This window comes from Schizosaccharomyces octosporus (assembly GCF_000150505.1).
Source record: "Schizosaccharomyces octosporus yFS286 unplaced genomic scaffold supercont6.3, whole genome shotgun sequence".
Classification (NCBI taxonomy): Eukaryota; Fungi; Ascomycota; class Schizosaccharomycetes; order Schizosaccharomycetales; family Schizosaccharomycetaceae; genus Schizosaccharomyces; species Schizosaccharomyces octosporus.
The window spans coordinates 1,371,125-1,390,355 of NW_013185621.1; the positions used below are offsets into that span (position 1 = coordinate 1,371,125).

The 19,231-nt window shown below is 38.9% G+C and overlaps 9 protein-coding genes and 1 non-coding gene across 10 annotated transcripts; 7 read left to right on the forward strand and 3 right to left on the reverse strand.

Annotated features, from left to right (window-relative positions):
* Positions 1-15: 15 nt before the first annotated feature.
* On the reverse strand, positions 16-3,012 carry SOCG_01170 (pig-C). Its single transcript, XM_013164125.1, has 4 exons — positions 776-3,012; positions 582-729; positions 355-524; positions 16-308 (listed from the first exon to the last, which is right to left on the reverse strand). Exons 1-4 carry the CDS (start codon positions 1,372-1,374, stop codon positions 251-253), a joined length of 975 nt encoding a protein of 324 aa, XP_013019579.1. The 5' UTR covers positions 1,375-3,012; the 3' UTR covers positions 16-250.
* On the forward strand, positions 1,033-4,668 carry SOCG_01171 (Smc5-6 complex non-SMC subunit 1). Its single transcript, XM_013164126.1, has 2 exons — positions 1,033-2,759; positions 2,822-4,668. Exons 1-2 carry the CDS (start codon positions 2,178-2,180, stop codon positions 2,939-2,941), a joined length of 702 nt encoding a protein of 233 aa, XP_013019580.1. The 5' UTR covers positions 1,033-2,177; the 3' UTR covers positions 2,942-4,668.
* On the reverse strand, positions 2,946-3,992 carry SOCG_01172 (hsp10-like protein). Its single transcript, XM_013164127.1, has one exon. It carries the CDS (start codon positions 3,818-3,820, stop codon positions 3,506-3,508), a length of 315 nt encoding a protein of 104 aa, XP_013019581.1. The 5' UTR covers positions 3,821-3,992; the 3' UTR covers positions 2,946-3,505.
* Positions 4,602-6,521, forward strand: SOCG_01173 (acetamidase). The gene has a single exon (XM_013164128.1). The coding sequence runs from the start codon at positions 4,721-4,723 to the stop codon at positions 6,320-6,322; it is 1,602 nt and encodes a 533-aa protein (XP_013019582.1). The 5' UTR covers positions 4,602-4,720; the 3' UTR covers positions 6,323-6,521.
* Positions 6,522-6,881: 360 nt separating this feature from the next.
* On the forward strand, positions 6,882-8,397 carry SOCG_01174 (N-acetyltransferase). The gene has a single exon (XM_013164129.1). It carries the CDS (start codon positions 7,330-7,332, stop codon positions 8,062-8,064), a length of 735 nt encoding a protein of 244 aa, XP_013019583.1. The 5' UTR covers positions 6,882-7,329; the 3' UTR covers positions 8,065-8,397.
* Positions 8,398-8,647: 250 nt separating this feature from the next.
* Positions 8,648-10,285, forward strand: SOCG_01175 (peroxin Pex32; the record flags this gene model as incomplete). Its single annotated transcript, XM_013164130.1, has 1 exon — positions 8,648-10,285. One exon carries the CDS (start codon positions 8,648-8,650, stop codon positions 10,283-10,285), a length of 1,638 nt encoding a protein of 545 aa, XP_013019584.1.
* An 893-nt stretch (positions 10,286-11,178) lies between these two features.
* Positions 11,179-12,687, forward strand: SOCG_01176 (aldehyde dehydrogenase Meu8; the record flags this gene model as incomplete). The annotated part of the gene is made up of 1 exon (XM_013164131.1): positions 11,179-12,687. One exon carries the CDS (start codon positions 11,179-11,181, stop codon positions 12,685-12,687), a length of 1,509 nt encoding a protein of 502 aa, XP_013019585.1.
* A 283-nt stretch (positions 12,688-12,970) lies between these two features.
* SOCG_16393 lies at positions 12,971-13,052 on the reverse strand. The gene has a single exon. It is a non-coding gene; the product is annotated as a tRNA-Val (tRNA).
* A 644-nt stretch (positions 13,053-13,696) lies between these two features.
* SOCG_01177 (karyopherin) lies at positions 13,697-17,347 on the forward strand. The gene is made up of 2 exons (XM_013164132.1): positions 13,697-14,028; positions 14,088-17,347. The coding sequence occupies exons 1-2, from the start codon at positions 13,866-13,868 to the stop codon at positions 17,018-17,020; spliced, it is 3,096 nt and encodes a 1,031-aa protein (XP_013019586.1). The 5' UTR covers positions 13,697-13,865; the 3' UTR covers positions 17,021-17,347.
* Positions 17,348-17,460: 113 nt separating this feature from the next.
* On the forward strand, positions 17,461-19,044 carry SOCG_01178 (actin-like protein Arp6). Its single transcript, XM_013164133.1, has 4 exons — positions 17,461-17,591; positions 17,647-17,761; positions 17,848-18,731; positions 18,795-19,044. The coding sequence occupies exons 1-4, from the start codon at positions 17,506-17,508 to the stop codon at positions 18,919-18,921; spliced, it is 1,212 nt and encodes a 403-aa protein (XP_013019587.1). The 5' UTR covers positions 17,461-17,505; the 3' UTR covers positions 18,922-19,044.
* Positions 19,045-19,231: the final 187 nt, after the last annotated feature.

Here is a 19,231-nt window from a genome sequence, read left to right on the forward strand (position 1 = left end):
AATACAATACTTTTGGTCAGGAAAGACGGTTGAGGAAATGCATTGATATTATTACTATTGATTCGTTTAAGGTCATTCAAAATTCAGAAAACATCTAAGTTTGAAATGTGTTTAGAATTATGCAAGATTATAAGAAACTAACGAAGGAACTTGGAGTAGAATGATTGCTTTTCTAACGTAGTTGAAGAACTCTGGTATTTCAAGATCAGGCCTCTCATATAAGGTACAACCATTTCGTATTTAGAGATTATTAATCCTTATTGGGACCTAACTTTGGTAAAGCAATATCCCAAGGACCATGAATTTCGCTGTTAAAAATCGTTAGCTAAAATCGAAGTTAAAAAACGAGCATACTTTTTGAATCTTTGAAGCTTTATAAACCATATAGGACAGACAAAGGATATGAAAAATATGGAGGAAAGAAAAACGAAAGCTATGATTACGGATGCAACCAGATAGAGGGACAAATAGGCGGTCATTATAAGTACAAGAGTCATGAGCATATCCGCGTAAAAGGAGTAGAACTATAACTGTTAGTATGTATCAGCAAAGAAACGGAATAATGAAATAAGAAAACTTACATGAATGTATTTTCGGAAGATAGGAAACAGCGCAAACCAATGAACGGCATAAAGCACAAAAAAGAAGACATCAATTGATCTATCCAAACGAGAAGCCAGAACCACAGAAGCACTTAAAGCAGCATTTGTTGATAATGAATTATGGAGCCTAGAGATAGAAGGTTAATGAAAGAAGTTTCCAAGTCTCAACTTACCGTACATGCGGTTGGATACTATCCGTGGCGTATTCATGAAAGAATATATTTGCCAGAAAAAGCCATACAGCGATTGCCCACACAGAGTCCTCAGAAGTTGATTTTGTGAGCGACATGAGGATGGGCGATAAACCAACAAGAGTTAGGACTATCAATATACAAGATTTAATTAATCCAGCGTAGTTAAGAAAGCATCTGCTTTGACAAGGTTTGCTCAGTACCAAGTCCCAGAGTAGGAAAGCACAAACGGCACTAACATTGGATGTTATTCCAACAATTCCGCAAGACAACCGTTTTCTATGAATTGCGACAAAAACAGCAGCAAAAATTACCACGCTAGACAAGTGCTGAGAGATTGGTAGGCTGTCAGCCACCAGCGACCAAAAGTCAGATACCTGAATGTTGACATTTCGCTGCAAGCCGCTCAAGAAGGATCGATCGATATAATTATCTGGATAATGTTGTTTTCTCCATAAAACTTTCTTCCATGGCTTTCTAAGGTGCAATTCATTGTCTGTTGGTTTCGGCTTCGTGTATGGATGTAACAATAATGATGGAAGCACTTTTTTAGGTGCTGGAGCAGCGCAAACGTCTTCCATAGATCCTAAGTTATCTTTTAAATTATATAAACATTTATAATCCGACAGTCGCCTCAAAAGTATTAACCCGACATAAGCTTGAAATAGGGAAGCACTTGTTTGTTTGGGAGACTTGCAGAGAAGGGAAGGGAGGTAAGAACAGCAGAGGAAAAGTCAAGTTGCAAAACCAAAGAAAAGAAAAGATTCAGTTGTTGTTGTTTTTTTCTTTTTGTCTTCGTTTTTTTAATTCTTTTTCTCCTAAGAAACTTCAAAGGTTTTCATCTGGTTTTTGTTGCAGGAAATTCCCACTTGACAAACAAGTAAACAAATGAATTAACTTGAACGTTTGCTGGGTTTTCTTGGAGCCTAACAATTCTAGAATTATTTTTTTTATTTTTATTTTTCAAAAGAAAAGAATTGGTTTGGTTATTCTACTATTATCGTGAATTGGTTTTTGGGTTACATATGGCAAGACGCGTATAATGGAAGTAATCTTCACTTGGACAGCACTATAAATAAAATAATTTATAGCTTTGCTTTTTCTTTTCAAAATGAAGCAGTATATGAATCAATTGTGCATTTTTTTAAAGATACAACATATCTGGAAAGGAGGAAATCATATTATAGTAAGCGATTTCTTGTTTCCATCCTGAACGCGCCTTGTTGAACTAGGTCACTGAAACGTTGTTGCTAAAGAAAACCAAAAGAAAAAAATACAAAAAAGGTTGAAAGGATAGGTTTTTTTTGGGATCTTGGGTTCAGAATTGGTTTAGTCGGTGGAATCCAATTGGTTTGTCTGTCATAAAACTACAAAACAGAATCGTATGGAAGGAGACACGCGGATTGAGGAAACTGCGGAAAAGCAAAAGTTTGTGTTACAATATGTAATGAATCGAACATTTGGTGTTGATGAGGATGTACTACAAGGATTGATTCAGGATTTATTTGGTGAATCCGCGTCGTTGAGTCATATAATGAATGAAATAAATAAAAACATTCACAACTACGATTTCAAACTCCAAAAAATTCAGGACCAGCTCGATGGACGGCCGACATGGCATTTCCAAAACGTGTCCGGTGATCCTGTTTCGCAAATGGCCACGCCGTACTCAACGAGTCAAATTGAGTTGATGCGAAGAATAATTGATTGGATTATGCGAGCGGATGAGTACCAGTATTCGATAGGTACACTGCAGATACACAAATACGCTCGTCGAGATTTGTCGCTGGCACCGTCCGTGGTAGAAGCCTACCTGAGTGCGTTTGAACGAGACGGTTGGTTGAACCATCGCGAAGGAGTATGGACATTTACAAACCATGCGCTTGTAGACATGGAAGCTTACCTACACAACGAGTATGAAAGCAGCTTGTACGAATGCAATGCTTGTCGGGGGATTGTCACAGCGGTATGGGTTAAAAGGGATTGATTTTTATTATAAAAGATAGTTTACTGACATTTGACTTTTAGGGCTACGTTTGTGAATGTGGTTACTGTCTGCATGTATATTGCTGCAAACACTTGGCTTACGTTTCATGTCCAAATTGTGAGACTAGTTGGACAGAGGCCACAAAGATCGGAAGATGGTAGGATGGTTCACATGCGACTACAAAAAATATGTAATGAATGAACAGACAGATATATAGAGATGAAAAAAAAATTGTATTTCTTGTGTGTATACGTTGATTGTATATGTGTGTGGAACACAAAGATGATCGTAAGTGAACCGAAACTCATAAAAATCATGAGGTCTTGGAGAAACTCTGAAGGATCCATGAAAAACAAGATCGAAGAGAGGAGGAAGAGGAAACGGAGGATGACAAGGAAACTAAGGTATCCGGTCGAACGGAAAACCCAACCGAGTTCTTTCCAAAAAAAAAAAGAAAAAGAAATCCTATTGTAGGTTGTGAATGTTTTGTACTTTATTCGAACGAAAATTGAACGAAAAAGAAACGGAATTGGATTCGAGGATATGATTTTTTTGTTTTTCCCAAAATGTATTATTCAATTAAAAAGATAAAGGGTAATGAGTAGGAGAGGAAAGAGGAAAGAAACCAAGGCGAGAACATAAATGCATCAAGACGGTTTCTTGAATAGGTTTTAGAGATTCTATGGAAGAGATTGTTTCCGCTGGAAACCATATAGATTTCCCATTTACTCCTTTATAACAGCCAACAATTCATGATCACGGTAAAGGCTATATTCCTGCTCGCCAACTTTGATGTTGCTTCCACCGAAGGCAGGTAACAAGACACGATCGCCTGGAGCAACACTAGGAGGAGTGAGAGTACCGGTCTTGTTCATCAAGCCTTTTCCGGTAGCAATGACACGGCCTTCGGACAACTTTTCGAGGCTCTTTTCAGGCAAGAAAATGCCGGAAGCGGTCTTGGGATCAGCCTTGACACGTTGAACAAGGATACGGTCCAAAAGAGGAACGATCGACTTTGCACTCTTTAATGTGGTAGCCATTGTGGTATAGTTATCGTTTGTTAGTAAGTCTTCAAAAATTAAAACGCGATTTTCGCTTGGATGTTTTCAAACAAACAGCACTTTTGTTTCCGAGTTGGTTTTTGGTAAGTTGGAGCAAGAACCGAGTGTTGCTGTTGTCTCCTCTCCTTAAAAGCACTTTGCAAAGCATCTGGAAAATTCGAGCATGAACCAATTACCATCCATCCATCAAGATCACTGAAAGAAAGGATACTGCGGTGTTTCGTTGTACTGTGAACAACGAAGAACAAGATACTGATTGATAACATGTCTCGTTCCTAGGGGATTGCCGATAAGTAAGAGACGTGTCGTTATTGGAAATACAGCGGTCTTCCAAGAAAATGCAACGTAATGCAACGCAATGCAATATAATGCACTTTTCCGTGTCGGAGAAGTTCGTTCTTATCTTATCTTATCAAATTGTCGAAAGCAAACATTGGGTTTTACTTGCCCGAATCGCTTAACCCGCGTTTCTTTGTCAAAGAATTAGATAAAACTCCGCGACGATGACGTCTACAAAGGCAAACCTAACAGAGTTATTGATCCAAACGATTGGTACAACAATCGAGGAGCAGCTGATAAATGTGGAGTCTGGTGACCCTGGTGTTACCTATTAGCAGCTCCACGCATGTTAAGGTTGGTTATCTTTGATTAAGGTTTTCCGAAAAAGCTAACCCAGAAAATGATTTAAAAGGCATCAGAAGGACCGAATTGAGAGACCCTTCTCTTTGGTATTTGAAAAAAGAGGTTTAGAACAAGTGTAAACATCGAATTGGCCTTTACAATCTTTCTTGTTGTTTTGTAAGGTAGTTAGTTAGTTTTCTTGAAACTTGACTTTTATATATTTTTATTTTTGTTTAGAAATTCTTTGATTGATTCAACATGACGATCGAATGGCAAACCATCTCTGCACAGTACTGCGCAAAGCGTGACAGCACGATTCCTGAATCGATGAAGTTGAAAAGCGTTGCTGGTATGGATGCATTGAATGTTACGAATGTGCCCAAAACTTGCGGTCTTTTGACTCCAAGAGAGTTGGAGCTAACCGAGAAGTATGACGCTACGGGCTTGGCCGACTTGATTAAACAACACAAAACGACAAGTAAGGAATTAGTGGTGGCCTTTTGCAAGCGTGCAGCCATTGCTCAACAATTGCTTAATTGCGTGACCGAATTGTTGCTCGATGAGGCCCTGGAACAAGCTACAAAGCTTGACGAACATTATGCAACGACCGGTGAACTGGTCGGTCCTCTGCATGGTGTTCCCATATCCGTTAAGGAACACATCAGTCTGAAGGGACATACCGCAACAGCTAGCTTTTTAGCAAAGGTGGACGTAGTTGCAGAAGAGGACGCAGATATCGTTCATACGATCCGTAAAGCAGGCGGTGTATTTTTTTGTCGTACTACTCAACCCCAAAGTCTTATGCAATTGGAAACGTCGAGTCGTTTGACGGGTACCACCGTTAACCCCTTCAACCGAAAACTCACCGCGGGTGGCTCTTCCGGTGGTGAAGGTGCCCTTTTGGGAATCCGAGCTTCTGTCATGGGTATTGGCAGTGATATTGGTGGTTCCATCCGTTCACCTGCTGCCAATAATGGCTTTTATGGTTTCCGTCCTTCCACCCTTCGGTTATCTCGAAAAGGCTGTCAAGGTGCCGTAAAGGGCCAAGAATCCATCCTCGGTGTTGTGGGTCCTCTGACACAGAGTGCTCGGGATTTGAATTTGTTTATGAAAGCTTGTATGGAAGAAAAGCCTTGGTTGGAAGATGCTTCTGTCGTGCCTCTTCCCTGGCGCACCCCAAATTTGCCTGCCAAAATAAAAATCGGTGTTATGCGTAACGATGGTGTAGTTACCCCTCAGCCTCCTCTCCAGAGAGCCTTTGACATTGTCCTAGACAAGTTGAGAAACTCTTCAGACTATGAACTGATTGATGTCGAACCATATAAGCACAAGTATTCGTGGGACCTTATTTCCGAGCTCTACTGGCTTGATGGCGGAAAAGCAAACTATGACTTGTTTGCAAAGGTTGGCGAACCCCTAGAACCAATGACCGAATGGATCATGAAGCAGCCCACTGTAAAAGATCACGACGTCGCTGGCGTTTGGAAGCTTGTAGCGGAGCGTGATGAATACCGGAATCAATACATCAAGCATTTGCAGACGTACGGAGTCGATTTCCTCCTGTGCCCCGCTGGTCCCGGTCCTGCACCCAAGCTGGGAGAGGCGAAATACTGGACCTATACTTCCGTTTGGAATTTGCTTGATCTTCCTTCTGCCGTTTTTCCCGTGACCAAGGTGGATACAACCTTGGATGTCAAGGATGAATCTTACAAACCCATGAATGATGATGATGCCTTCCAGTATCATACCTACAAGCCAGAAGACTATAAAGATGCCCCTGTTGGTTTGCAACTCGTCGGAGCCCGTTGGGAAGATGAGAACCTCTTGGCAGCCCTTGAACGACTTGTGAAAATACTCTAAGTCTTTTTTTTTGATGATGTATTTTACTTAATCTAGCTATGTATAGAACGACATTTATGACTCCTTTCGTTTAATGAATCATGTCTACTTTTCAAATTTTCAATACAAACTCATCCATGTTTCTTTAGGTTTTCCTATTGTCTATAGAAAGACATGAATAGGAAAATACAACGGCTGCAATGTAAATTTTCCATCAATCCATTCCTTAAATAGAGAAGCTTAGCTTTCCATTTTAATGTTTATTTTTTTTTGAACATGGAAAATTCCTTCTTTTTAAAACACACATTCCACTTGTATTCATTCACATATCCCCATAGTATCCTTACTGCACACTGTTTCCAACTTGTTTATGATGTACAATTCATAGTTGGATTTGTTTACACATTATGTCATTACTAGAAGAGAGGAATGAGAGAAGAAAAGTCATAAAGCACTGGGCATGAAAGATTATTTTTTCTTTATTGTGTATTTTTCTTTCTTTATTTACTTCTTTCTTTTTGCTTCACATAAGCATTGAAATGGAAGTTGTTGGAATTCAAGTTTTGTGGCTAAGGCATCCCAAGTACTGCCCGTCGGCCATGGTTTCGGGCAAAGAGAATTGACCGGTCGAGTCATTGCCTTTTATTCTTATAGCTATACATAATCTGTATATCAAAGCATTCTTATAAGGTTTATATTCTAGCTTGAATCATTCAAGCTAGAATATATATATTTAGAGAAAGAGAGTATAGAGGACTAAAGTTGGATTCAATTACATATTCAACTTGAAAAGTACAAGAAAACAAAGAGCTAGTGAGTTACCCTTCATTAAGAATAACTGAAATAGGATTGTATTGTATTATATTGTTTTTGCTACAGTTGTTGTTTTTTTATCAAAGGTATTTGAAGTTTTCAACTTGCAAGTTTGCCGTCCATCCATTGAAGAACTGTTCAATCAATTGGTTTTAAATTTATTTTTTACTGTCATTGTGATTTTGATTGTGCCTGTGATTGTTTGAAGATCAAGTATGACAGCTCAACGGGTGGCAGCAAAAGATTACAAGAGGGCTGCTTCTGTCTTGGTGGAAGCCTTTTATGACGATCCAGTGTCTCTTTACTTGTGCCATTGTAGCAATGACAAAGAATATAGAAAGCTGCTTCAGGACATGATGGAGTACATTGTGTATGCGCACATCATGCGCGGCATGGTCTTGCAAGCGGATGATTTCTCCGGTATTTCCTTGTGGATGGGGCCTGGAAATAACATGGATGATTGGTATTCAATTTTACGAAGTGGCATGTGGAGACTTAATTATCAATTGGATGCGGAAGGCCGCCATCGATTCTTCCGCGAGTTTCTGCCCATACTTCATGATACAAAGGCGGAAATCCTCCAGCAAAGAGATGATTCTTCCTGGTACCTAGTGTACATTGGCATTCTACCGAATAAACAAGGGAAAGGTTGCTTCCGCAGACTTGTACAACCTATTATGGATCTCTGTAACCAACAGAATCTTCCTATCTATTTGGAATCCAGTCATCCTCACAATCGTGCTATTTACGAGCATTTTGGATTTAGACTCCAAAAAACAATTTTTCTAAAGCGCGAAACAAATCATATTCCCCTTGAAATCATGGTTCGTGAAGCAGATCCTTTGCTCGGCTCCAACACAAATCCTTCACAACCTGTTAGCACTCCTGCTAGTCCTTCAAATCATAATAAGAGCAAGGCCATCTCTATCCCTATAGCTTCCGTTTACTAAGCTTTCCATTACACCGATCATGACATGCTTTTATTTTTGTTGTACCGTCACGGCGGTTTTCGTTTGAGTTTTTTATTTATAAATGATTTTACAAGTTACGAATATAAATGACCTTCAGTATCTCCATAAACAAAAAGGTGGTCGTCTGGTTTTTTTCTATTTTTCGTAACCTCCGTACAAGCATACCATCCTTCGGTAGGAGATGCAATTTTAACCGGCCCAAAATAGATCTGTATAAAAATAGTCTTTCATTTTCATTCTTATGAATAAATTCAATCCAACTACTTTGTAATCATTGCATATAGTCATTCCGTTTGTACACTGCGCTGTTCCCTAACTGAACACTGTTTCGGTTCCGCAGACGAAAGTAAAGAACGCCGAGAATTGATTCATTTTTTTCAAATTTGTACTCGTCTTTCCATATTTCCAATTTTTATCGTATTTGAGACTTTATATATTGTACTCTTGAAGCTATATCATCTCTTTTTTTTCTCGTCGTTGAAATTGCAGGTCATTGTAAGTTTATTTCTCTGGTTATATATTTTTCGATTTGTTAGAACTTCTCTTTAAATTTTTTAAGATCATGTCTACTGTGAAGGCTCATCTACTCTCTGAGAAAAACTCCTCACAGTCTACGGTACGATCCACAGGGTCTGAATTACTAGACGATGTATTGAGAGTACTCCTTTGGATTGCACCTTGGTATACATGTTTAAGTACATTGTTTTTCGCATGGTTAACTGTTCTTTATCCACGACCTACGCTTGCATGCTCGATATCTGCTTGGCTTTTCTGGTTTACAAGTATGAGAAATATAAACCACAGTCAAGGAACTTCTTTTAGCCAAGAATATGAAAAAGAAGCCAAGAACGTGTCAAATGAAGATACTTCTGAATCTGAGCATCCAACGACTGACCCTGAGGAACAAACCGTGCACATTGATTCGGACATGGACGACGAGACATATGGTCAAGGTGCCCCCGGCTACCAGCTACTTCACGGGAAACGGGGTCATGGGAGAACGCCAAGCATGGATCTGCATTCTTCTAGTGATCCATCCTCCCACCACAAGCCAAAAAAGAAGACACAAAGGTCTGATAGCATAGGTGAAGAGTCTCACGAAGAAAAGGCATCAGTCACTGAGGATGGATTACAAAAGGCTGGTAGGCTTTCTATTTCAAAAATTGTAACGGATCACCTAATTCGCAAAGATGATTACCCGGTGGAAACTTCTCAAAAGATCAATCAAGGACCAATATTTGTGAAATCATCCAATGGTCCAACTCTTCTGGACGCATATTTTGAACCTGTTCAAAATTTATATCGATATTCTCAGATGTCAAATACGTTGTTCTTCAGCTACCTTCCATTGGTTACAGCAATATTTATTTTCTTTCTGCCTACTCAAGCTTTATTTATATTTCTGTCGTCGGTTGTGCTTGCATGGCATTCTCCTCCCATGAAAGCAGTTTCGCTCGCCGTTGCCCGAATCTCTGTTTTTAGTTCACTTTCAGAAAAATTCGTTTTCGGAAAAATTGAAAATGAGAAGGAAGAAGAGGAGGGTCAGTTGGAAGAACCTCCATCGATTCCCGGGGATGCTTCTGAAAGGGAATCCAAAGATGGTGCTACCACCTCATTGTTGAAAGTGTTTAAGAATGGTACGGCCCCTGTCAAACAGGAGGGCACTCCAAATGAAGTAAATAGCAATGAAAACGTAACAGAGAAATCTCTACATTTGGTGGAGCATCAACGATACTGGGTTGGTGTCGGTTGGTTGAATCGAACATTACCGACGGATCACCCCAACTTTACTAGCTCAGACAGAAATATTCCTGTAGCGGAGCCTACAGCCCAGTTTCTTCCTCCAGACGGGATTGCTTGGATTGACGACAAATGGTCCATTGGTCCATGGACATATACGGATACATTTTGGAGACAACCGTCTTTAACTCAGTATAAGACCGCGTTTACAAGGTTCCGAGAATGGAAAAGAAGATATCGTACATTACCAGAGGAAGCCGTTCCCGTCCCTTCTGTGTTGGACACACTGTCATCCGAGAAAAGATTAGATGATGAACAGGTAGCCAACTCTGGTGGTACAAACCATACAACTGGAACTTCGAAATCTCAGTCCAAAGCAGCTGCGAATTTAAAAACGATTATGAATGAAAATGCGTCTGATACGAAGCCTAGATCTTCGTCCATTTCTACTACGAGATGATTTTCAAATTACGATATGGAACAAAGCTCTAATGAATGACTCTTTTTGGAAGCGGCAAAAAAAAAAAAAAGACCGTTTATGTCGAAATTTGACGAAAAAAATAAAAATAAAAGAAATAAATTTAAATGAAAACTTAATGATTGCTATTCGAAGCTTATGAAAAAGACTCAAAAAAATTAAAGATATGCCTGGGCGAAAGCATAAATAATGATGGATGAAATGAATAAACTGGTGGTGAATGTTGTTGTACTCCTAATTGAGGACTCTTGTTTTATTTTATTTCTTCTTTTGTTTGTTTTTTCTTTTCTTTTCTTTTCTTTTTTTTTTTTCCTCTATTCTATGTTCTCTAATTCTCTCTTGACGACTTTTTTTTACACCGATGCATAATTCTCCAACTATTTGGCTCTCCCCGTTACGATTTTTGCATCCCAAGTGTTCTCTGAAGATCAGGGATTGTGGAAGAAAAAAAAAATAGAAAAAAGTTTTCCGAGAACGAAGTAAAGATGGTAAGATGATGTATGTATGACTAGGAAATTACTTCAGTCCCCGAAAAGATGCAAATACGCAAAGGCCAACATTGGCCTTTGCGTATTGAGATGTTCGCTTGTGACATAACCTTGTGACTTTCCGGCGAAATTTTTCGTTGGTAAACAAATAGATTACGAGAAAACGAATTATGCAAAAAGAAAACGGCTAAAGTGAGGCCAATTACATATATTCGATCATATGATTTGTTGTAGGAGATTCTATCCTGTACCAGATCGGCTGTAAGAATTTAAATATTGCTTTGGAGCAGCTGTGTTTGGAAAAGCTATAAAATAAGAAGAATACCCCGAAAGAGAGAGAGAGAGAGACACTGACTGTCTGATTGTATAAAGGAAATATATTTGAGAATGCAAGCAAACATCACAAGTCGTCAAAACGAATTGATTGCTGCTCGCAGAGTTCCTGACAATTGCATCTTTGTGGGTGGACAGTGCGTAAAGCCGGAAGGAGCCGATGCAAATGCAATTCCTTTAATAAACCCAGCTACTGAAGAAGTGATTGGAACATGCGCAAATGCTTCTGCTGAAGACGTCAACAAGGCCGTGGAAAACGCTCATGAGGCATTTGAGTCTGGCGTCTGGTCGAAGCGTAACGGTAATGAACGTGGAGCCGTTCTTCGTAAGATTGGTCAACTTATGCGTGAAAACCGTGATTTGCTCGCTGGATTAGATGTTTTAAATTGTGGTAAACCTACCTCTTATGCCCTTTTTGATGTAGACTCTTCTGCCGATTTGCTCGATTATTATGCTGAAATTGCTGAAAATGATGAGGTTACTAGAGTTGTTCCTTTGACAAATGCTCCTGGTTACGTCGGTAAAGAAAAGCGTTTCCCTCGAGGTGTTGTTGGTGTCATTACCCCTTGGAACTTCCCATTGAAGATGGCCCTTTGGAAATCCATTCCTGCCTTGGCATCCGGTAACACCGTCGTTCTAAAGCCTTCTGAAGTTGCTCCTTGGTCTTGCCTCGAATTCGCCCTCTTGTGTAAGGAGGGTGGTTTGCCAGATGGAGTCTTCAACGTTGTCATTGGTTCCGGTAAGGATACTGGTGTCGCTCTTAGTCATCACGACAAGATTTCCTATCTCGCATTCACGGGTTCATTGTTCACAGGCAAGAAAATCATGCATGCCGCTTCCGACCACGTCATTCCCGTTACTCTTGAATTGGGTGGTAAATCGCCTTTGATTGTCTGTAAAGACGCCGATCTTTCTCTTGCCTGTAAGTCTGCTGCTTTTGGTATTTTCTTCAATCAAGGTGAAGCTTGCACAGCTGCTTCCCGTCTACTCATTGAGGAAGATGTGTATGAGGAGGTGCTCAAGGGCGTGATTGAAGAAGCAAAGAAAATTGTTTCCGGAAACGGTTTGCAGGAGAATGTTAATATGGGTCCTTTAGTAAGCAAGCCCCAGTACGAAAAGGTGCTTCAGTTAATCCAAACTGGTTTCGACGAAGGTTTGAACTGTGTTTTCGGTGGATTGCCTAAAGAAACTGGAAAGGGTTACTTTGTTCCTCCCACCATTTTTACCAATGCCGAAACTACCAACACTTTATGGAAAGAAGAAGTTTTTGGCCCCGTATTGATTACCAAGACTTTCCGTACAAAAGAAGAAGCTCTTGCCTTGGCCAATGCTACTGAATATGGTCTTGGCTCCGGCGTGTTCTCTACGAATCGTGATACCCTCGACTACTTCGCAGACAACATTGAGGCCGGTATGTGTTCTCTAAACACCTATCACTTTTCTAGCCATGAGCTTCCATGGATCGGCTGGAAGCATTCCGGTTTGGGTATTGGTTTAGCTACTCATGGCTATTATGAATATACTCGTTTGAAGCAAGTTGCTGAGTATGTTGGTACTGCTTAGGATCATGGGACATGTGGAAAATATTCTTTCATTATAAAAAGATAATGTTTTATGAGATTTTGTGAAGAATAGTTTAAGTTAATGAATGGAAATAATGTTTCATACAATTAATATTCATACATACGAGAATTGTTTATATAAAAAATTAAGTATAATAAACCATAAATAAGTAGAATCTTCAAATGTGGGCTCCTATAAAATACTTACCAATGAAAGAAAGCAAAAACAATATCTATCTACAAATTCTACTTTCTCCAAAAAAAGAAAGTAGAAAAAAGAATTTTGCATCTACCAGGGATCGAACCTGGGACCGTCTGCGAACATATCATGTAAAGCAGAAATCATAACCACTAGACTACAGATGCTTGTTGATATCAGTATTATTGTAGGACTATATATAGAGTAGATAATATAATGATAGACTTTTTTGTATAAAATGAAAGGAATAAATCGAGTACTCTTTGTGCTTGAAAGTATAGAAAAAAAATAAATACTTAAAATTGTCTTCTTTCATTGAATTATTGTTCTTGAATGTTTATTCGTTACTGTAAGACTACGATAAAAACCAAAGTAAATGGCATTGGTACTATTCTATCAGTACGAGAGTATACGTTGAAGTTGAATGAGGATGTTCTAACTCCTGGACTGAACTTATGATTAGGAATTAAAATGTATCTATTAAAAAGCTTCTAAAAAGATTGTATTGCTTCCGCTGTCTACAATATAGCTAATCAATACGCTTCAGGCTGAAAAATTAAATCCAAAACCTGATCTCAATAATTCATTTTAAAGGATATATTTAGAGAAAAAAGGTTGAAAACTGCCAATTCTTATTTTTATTTTTTTGAATTTTTTTACTTTTATGTCTATTTATTTACCGTTACGACAACACACTCATTTGGATTATAATTATTAATAAATTATAAAAATATCAAAGTAGTTTTCTGTTTCAACGCAATCTGTAAAATATCGCTACCATTTATTACGAAGCAGAGCACAGCATTAATTAGTTTTAGTGCACATAGAAACCGTGGTAAAGACTTTAGAGCATCATATCGTTTGTTCCTTAATCGTGAGCGCGACATGAGGAATCTAAAATTTGTCATTTGCCTACAACCACACTGAACAGCAATCCGTAAATCTGATCATTAGGCTTTGTGGTCTTGGACAAATGCAAGATGTCTTTGGTTGAGCATTTTGACGCGACGCTTAACGCGGACCCGAATACACGTACTCAAGCTGAACTTTCTTTAAAGCAATTGGAAAAAGATCCAAATTTTGTCTTGGCTGTCCTCCAACTATTAAGTGATCAGAGCAATGCTCTTCCCACCCAGCAAGCTGGTAAGCTCGTAATGGACAAAGATATATAAGGACTGAAACATAGCTAACTTACCATTTAGCTGTAATTTACTTAAAAAATAGAATTGCTCGTTCTTGGGCGACGATTGATGATGCTCCTTCGCCATTGGATATTCCTGCAGAACAGAAGGCTCTTTTCCGTCAAAACCTTCTCCCTATTCTTCTGCAAAGCCCCATATTCACAAGGTCTCATTTAATGGCCATTTTGAACATTATACTTTCCACAGATTTTCCCGATCAGTGGCCTGGCTTTAGCGAATTTACAGTGAATCTTGTTCAATCCAACGATCAATGCGAGGTATACGCAGGCTTAATTTGCTTACATGAACTTGCCAAGGTATACAGATGGCGTTTGGATGATCGCCAACGTGATATTGGTCCCTTAATTTCCGCCATTTTCCCAATCATCCTCCAAATTGCCCATAATCTTATAAATATGGAGGATAACGATTCCGGTGAAATGCTTCGTCTTATTCTAAAAACATTCAAATCTGTTATTGCTTTAGAACTTCCTACCGAATTGCTTGCCAATGACATGATCCTTGCATGGATTCAACTCCTTTTGGCTGTTGTACAAAAGCCTTTGCCGGCTTCCGTTACAGCTCTTGATCCTGAAATGCGCCAATCCCACGTTTGGCATAAATGTAAAAAGTGGGCATACTATTCCTTAAATCGTATTTTCTCTCGTTATGGAGAGCCTGGTTCACTTTATGGAGAATCTGCCAACAAATACCGCAATTTTGCCAAAAATTTTATCTCCAACATTGTCCCTAGCATTTTGGAAACCTACTTACAACAAACCGCTTTATGGTCACAAGGTCAGTTATGGCTTTCTCCTCGTATATTGTATTTCCTCGGATGCTTTTACGAAGAATGTGTGAAGCCTAAGAGTACATGGCAGCTTTTACAGCCTCATCTTCGATTGCTAATTGGTGACTTCGTTTTTCCTCAATTATGCATGAGCGAAGAGGACGAAGAATTGTGGGAACTTGATCCTGTTGAGTTCATACATAAATACATCGATATCTACGATGATTTTAATTCAGCTGATGTCGCAGCTTCTCGGTTCCTTGTTCGATTGGCGTCTAAGAGGAAGAAAGATACTTTCATGGGTATCTTAACTTTTGCTAGTGATGCTCTGAACCAATATGCCGCTTCCAACCCTAACGAAAAAAATCCTAGACAAAAAGAGGGTGCTCTTCGTATGGTCGCTGCTGTGTCTAACTCTATTCTTAGCAAGAACTCTCCCGTTGCTGGTATGATGCAGGATTTTATTGTTGCCCATGTTATGCCAGAATTCTCTAGTCCTGTTGGTTATTTAAGATCTCGTGCGTGTGAAATGATTAATCGTTTTAGTGAGATAACTTGGAATGACAAATCTCAGCTGTTGATTGTTTACCATTCTGTACTTAATTGTTTGCAGGATTCGGATTTGCCAGTACGAGTGCAAGCTGCCTTAGCTTTACAACCTCTTATGCGTCATGTTGAAGTGCATGATGTTATGACAGCTCATGTTCCTACTATTATGCAGAATCTCTTATATTTGGCTAACGAGATTGATATCGATGCTTTGTCCTCTTGCATGGAGGAGTTTGTTAGTTCTTTCAGCCATGAATTGACTCCTTTTGCTGCTCAGCTGGCTAAGCAACTTCGTGATACCTTCCTAAAGTTCATGCAGGAGAGTATCGAACAATCCAATACCAATGAAGATTTTGATACATTGGTAGATGATAAATCTATTGCTGCCATTGGCATCTTGAATACCCTTAGTACTATGATTTTGAGTTTGGAAAATACCGTTGATGTTTTGAGAGAAATTGAAGTTATTCTTTTGCCTATTATTAGCTTCGTCTTAGACAACAACATTTTTGACGTTTTTGCTGAAATGTTTGAAATCGTTGATGGCTGTACATTTGCTTCAAAGGATATCTCTCCTGTGATGTGGACTGTGTTTGAAAAAGTTCACGGTGTGTTGAAGGAATCAGGCATTGAGTTCGTTGAAGATGCCACTCCAGCTTTGAGTAATTTTATCACTTATGGCGGAAAGCAATTCGCTGCCCGACCTGACTATATCGCTGCTATGGTCGACATTATTTTGCAAGTCTTTAACAGCGAACATTTGGCCGTCAATGATCGTATTGCCGCTTGTAAACTCATGGAGTTGCTTATGCTTAATTACCGTGGATTGTTAGATCAATACGTTCCTACCTTCATTGAGATTGCCGGTAATTTACTTTTAGTTAGTGAAAAACCAACTTCACAAATATATCGCGTCTTCTTATGTGAAGTTATCATAAATGCCTTGTATTACAACCCTGGCATGACTTTGGGTGTACTCCAAATGCACCAGTGGACAGCTCCATTCTTTGCTTTGTGGTTTAAAGACATTGCCTCTTTTACTCGTGTGCATGATAAGAAGCTTTGCTTAGTTGCTATTTTGTCTATGATTCCCCTTTCTGCAGAACAGGTTGCATTGGCTCTTCAAGACAATTGGAACCATATCATGAAAATCTTGATTTCTTTGCTGAAGACTTTACCTAATGCATTAGCAGCTCGTGCTGAATTAGAAAAAGAATACGATGGTGAGACATTTAACCTTAGCTCTTCTGGTTGGAATGATGGAATTGACTGGGAAGGTGATGAAGATGATGGCATTGACGATTTCGCCGTCGAGTATGAAGGCCCTGATTTAGAAGGAGACATTTCGGGTGATGCCGCTGAGGAATTAGATGATTTCGAACGGTATCAAGGCAATTATCTTTTAGACGAGGATCCTCTGTTCCATACATCGCTTGACCAAATCGAACCATTCTCTCTTTTCCAAGAATTTATGGTACACCTAAAAGACAATAGTCCGGTCGTTATGCAGGATATGGTTAAAAATTTAAATGCTGAAGAGCAACAATCACTTCAATCCCTTCTAACTGAACAACCTGCTGCACTCGCTGCCTCCGCTGCTTCTGCCAATCAGTAATTTTTGAAGTTCTAATGATTTTGAACTAAAAACAAATTTGGGTCTTTGGTATCGGAAAAATTATTTAATTGTAATTGTTTTCAACTTCTCAATGGGTTTTGCAGTCTTTTGTTGTGAGTTACATTCGATTACCTTTAGCTTCATTATTGGAAGGTATGGTTACTTCCAAATAGAAATGGAGGGTAAAAGAAGAACATATTTTATATAATACAATTCAATAACCTTTTTAATAGTCTTTAAAGTGTAAATGCAAGTAACCCGCTATTTAGTACGGAGCTGGATTGTAACACATCTTCATTCTATATATCTAACCATTATATTTTACTTTCGTTTCAAAAATATTTTAAGAAAGGATGCCAGTAAGAACAGTCCGACTTACAATATTAGTACAATGATGCTGTAACTTGCACTCTTAACTTCTAGAGATATGTACGCAAGTACTTACTACCACTAAGGATCAGTATTACTGAACCATTCAATACGCCATGAACAATGGGCTGCCTGCCAAAACTATTGTTTTAGACAATGGTGCTTATAATGTGAAAGCAGGATTTGCTGGTGGGAATGTTTTGTAAGAAAAATGTTAACTGATCATCGCGAGTAGTTTCTCTAACGTCTTTTTGCAGTGAAATACCAAATTGCCTTACGAGGTCAAAGGATGGGAATCGCTTGTTTTTAGGAGACGAATTGTCAAACTGTAATGATTTTACCACATTGCAGTTTCGTAGAGCTCATGAAAAAGTATGTACACGATGCAGTGCTCGAAAGGGTCACATTCATGAAGAAAGAAAATACAAAATTCATTAGATACTTATACTAACGTACAGGGATATCTTGTAAACTGGAGTACAGAAACAGCTGTATGGGATCAAGTAATGCGACGGTTGGGCATTACTGAACCTAGCATGGATGGTCATTCTTTAATATTAACACAGCCTCCGTTTACGATGCCATCTATAGAACTCAACACAATTCAGCTAGTTTTTGAAGAATTCGGGTTTGACGCATACTTAGCAAGTACCCCGGCAGAATTAATCTCATGGGATCATGAATGCTTCACAGAGGGTGATGAAGCTTCTTACAAAAATGCTCATGGTGAATGCGTTTTAGTAATTGATTCTGGCTACAGCTTTACCCATGTTATCCCCGTCATTGATTCCCAAATTCAAGAGAATGCTGTACGCAGAATTGATGTTGGAGGCAGGTTTTTAACCAATTATTTAAAAGAAGTCATTTCTTACCGTAAATACAACATGATGGAAGAGACCTATTTAATGAATGAGATCAAAGAATCAGTATGCTTTGTCTCCCAAAACTTCACTAAAGACCTGAATCTCGCACAGATGAAGCCAAAGTCTAAGTATGACATTCTATACGCCCTACCCGACTATAGTTCAGGCAAGTTAGGTCACGTTGTTAAAGACCTAAACAAAGTTACCGACCAGCAGGTTTTGAAACTTGCTAATGAGCGATTCGCTAGTCCCGAACTTTTATTTTCTCCATCCGATGTTGGTTTACAGGAAGCCGGCATTCCTGAAGCCATCATGCAAAGTGTACAAGGATTTCCTGAAGAGATACGGGCATTACTTCTAGGTAATGTCGTAACGATAGGAGGAAACTGTAAATTCCCCGGATTCAACGAGCGGCTGAATGCTGAGTTGCGATCTCTCACACCGGAGGACGTTGACCTTCGTATATTTCAACCATCCAAGTAAGTTTTATTTATTATTTATTTATTTTTAGCATGAGAAGTACTTTACTAAAACAGCTCTAGTCCTTCCACTTATGCTTGGAACCGTGGAGGCCATATGCCTAGTGAACATTGGAACGCTAATAGTATATCTAAGTCAGAATATCTTGAGCATGGCCCAAACATTCTATATAGAAGAAAAAAAATATGAGTTATATAAATAGTTTAACCTGCATCACATTACCAACTGTGATAGTACTACATTTCTTTCCTATAAAAGCATTTACAGCGTCCATAATAAGTTAAAAAACAAAGTACAACTTCAATGTTAACGTTTCGAATCACTATTATCTACCCTAAAAGTACATTATCTAAAGCTGCTCTCAAAGTCATTTCGGAATTATCAATCTCCTAAAAAAATTAGTAAATTAGTTCAAATATTAATAAATAAAAGTAGCATCAGTGATCAGTGTGTGAATACATATAATAACCATGGGATTTGTCTTCAAGACTAATCGATT

What these genes read in the sequence shown, in the direction of transcription:
- SOCG_01172 (XM_013164127.1), bottom strand. Translation starts at nt 3,820, where the DNA reads ATGGCTACCACATTAAAGAGTGCAAAGTCGATCGTTCCTCTTTTGGAC.
- SOCG_01174 (XM_013164129.1), top strand. Translation starts at nt 7,330, where the DNA reads ATGACAGCTCAACGGGTGGCAGCAAAAGATTACAAGAGGGCTGCTTCT.
- SOCG_01178 (XM_013164133.1), top strand. Translation starts at nt 17,506, where the DNA reads ATGAACAATGGGCTGCCTGCCAAAACTATTGTTTTAGACAATGGTGCT. An exon ending in TTTGCTGGTGGGAATGTTTT is followed by an intron (nt 17,592 to 17,646) that starts GTAAGAAAAATG and finishes GTCTTTTTGCAG; the next exon opens with TGAAATACCAAATTGCCTTA. An exon ending in CGTATATTTCAACCATCCAA is followed by an intron (nt 18,732 to 18,794) that starts GTAAGTTTTATT and finishes AAACAGCTCTAG; the next exon opens with TCCTTCCACTTATGCTTGGA.
- SOCG_01173 (XM_013164128.1), top strand. Translation starts at nt 4,721, where the DNA reads ATGACGATCGAATGGCAAACCATCTCTGCACAGTACTGCGCAAAGCGT.
- SOCG_01177 (XM_013164132.1), top strand. Translation starts at nt 13,866, where the DNA reads ATGTCTTTGGTTGAGCATTTTGACGCGACGCTTAACGCGGACCCGAAT. An exon ending in TCTTCCCACCCAGCAAGCTG is followed by an intron (nt 14,029 to 14,087) that starts GTAAGCTCGTAA and finishes CTTACCATTTAG; the next exon opens with CTGTAATTTACTTAAAAAAT.
- SOCG_01170 (XM_013164125.1), bottom strand. Translation starts at nt 1,374, where the DNA reads ATGGAAGACGTTTGCGCTGCTCCAGCACCTAAAAAAGTGCTTCCATCA. An exon ending in TCTTCCGAAAATACATTCAT is followed by an intron (nt 525 to 581) that starts GTAAGTTTTCTT and finishes TAACAGTTATAG; the next exon opens with TTCTACTCCTTTTACGCGGA. An exon ending in AAGCTTCAAAGATTCAAAAA is followed by an intron (nt 309 to 354) that starts GTATGCTCGTTT and finishes GATTTTTAACAG; the next exon opens with CGAAATTCATGGTCCTTGGG.
- SOCG_01171 (XM_013164126.1), top strand. Translation starts at nt 2,178, where the DNA reads ATGGAAGGAGACACGCGGATTGAGGAAACTGCGGAAAAGCAAAAGTTT. An exon ending in GTCGGGGGATTGTCACAGCG is followed by an intron (nt 2,760 to 2,821) that starts GTATGGGTTAAA and finishes TTTGACTTTTAG; the next exon opens with GGCTACGTTTGTGAATGTGG.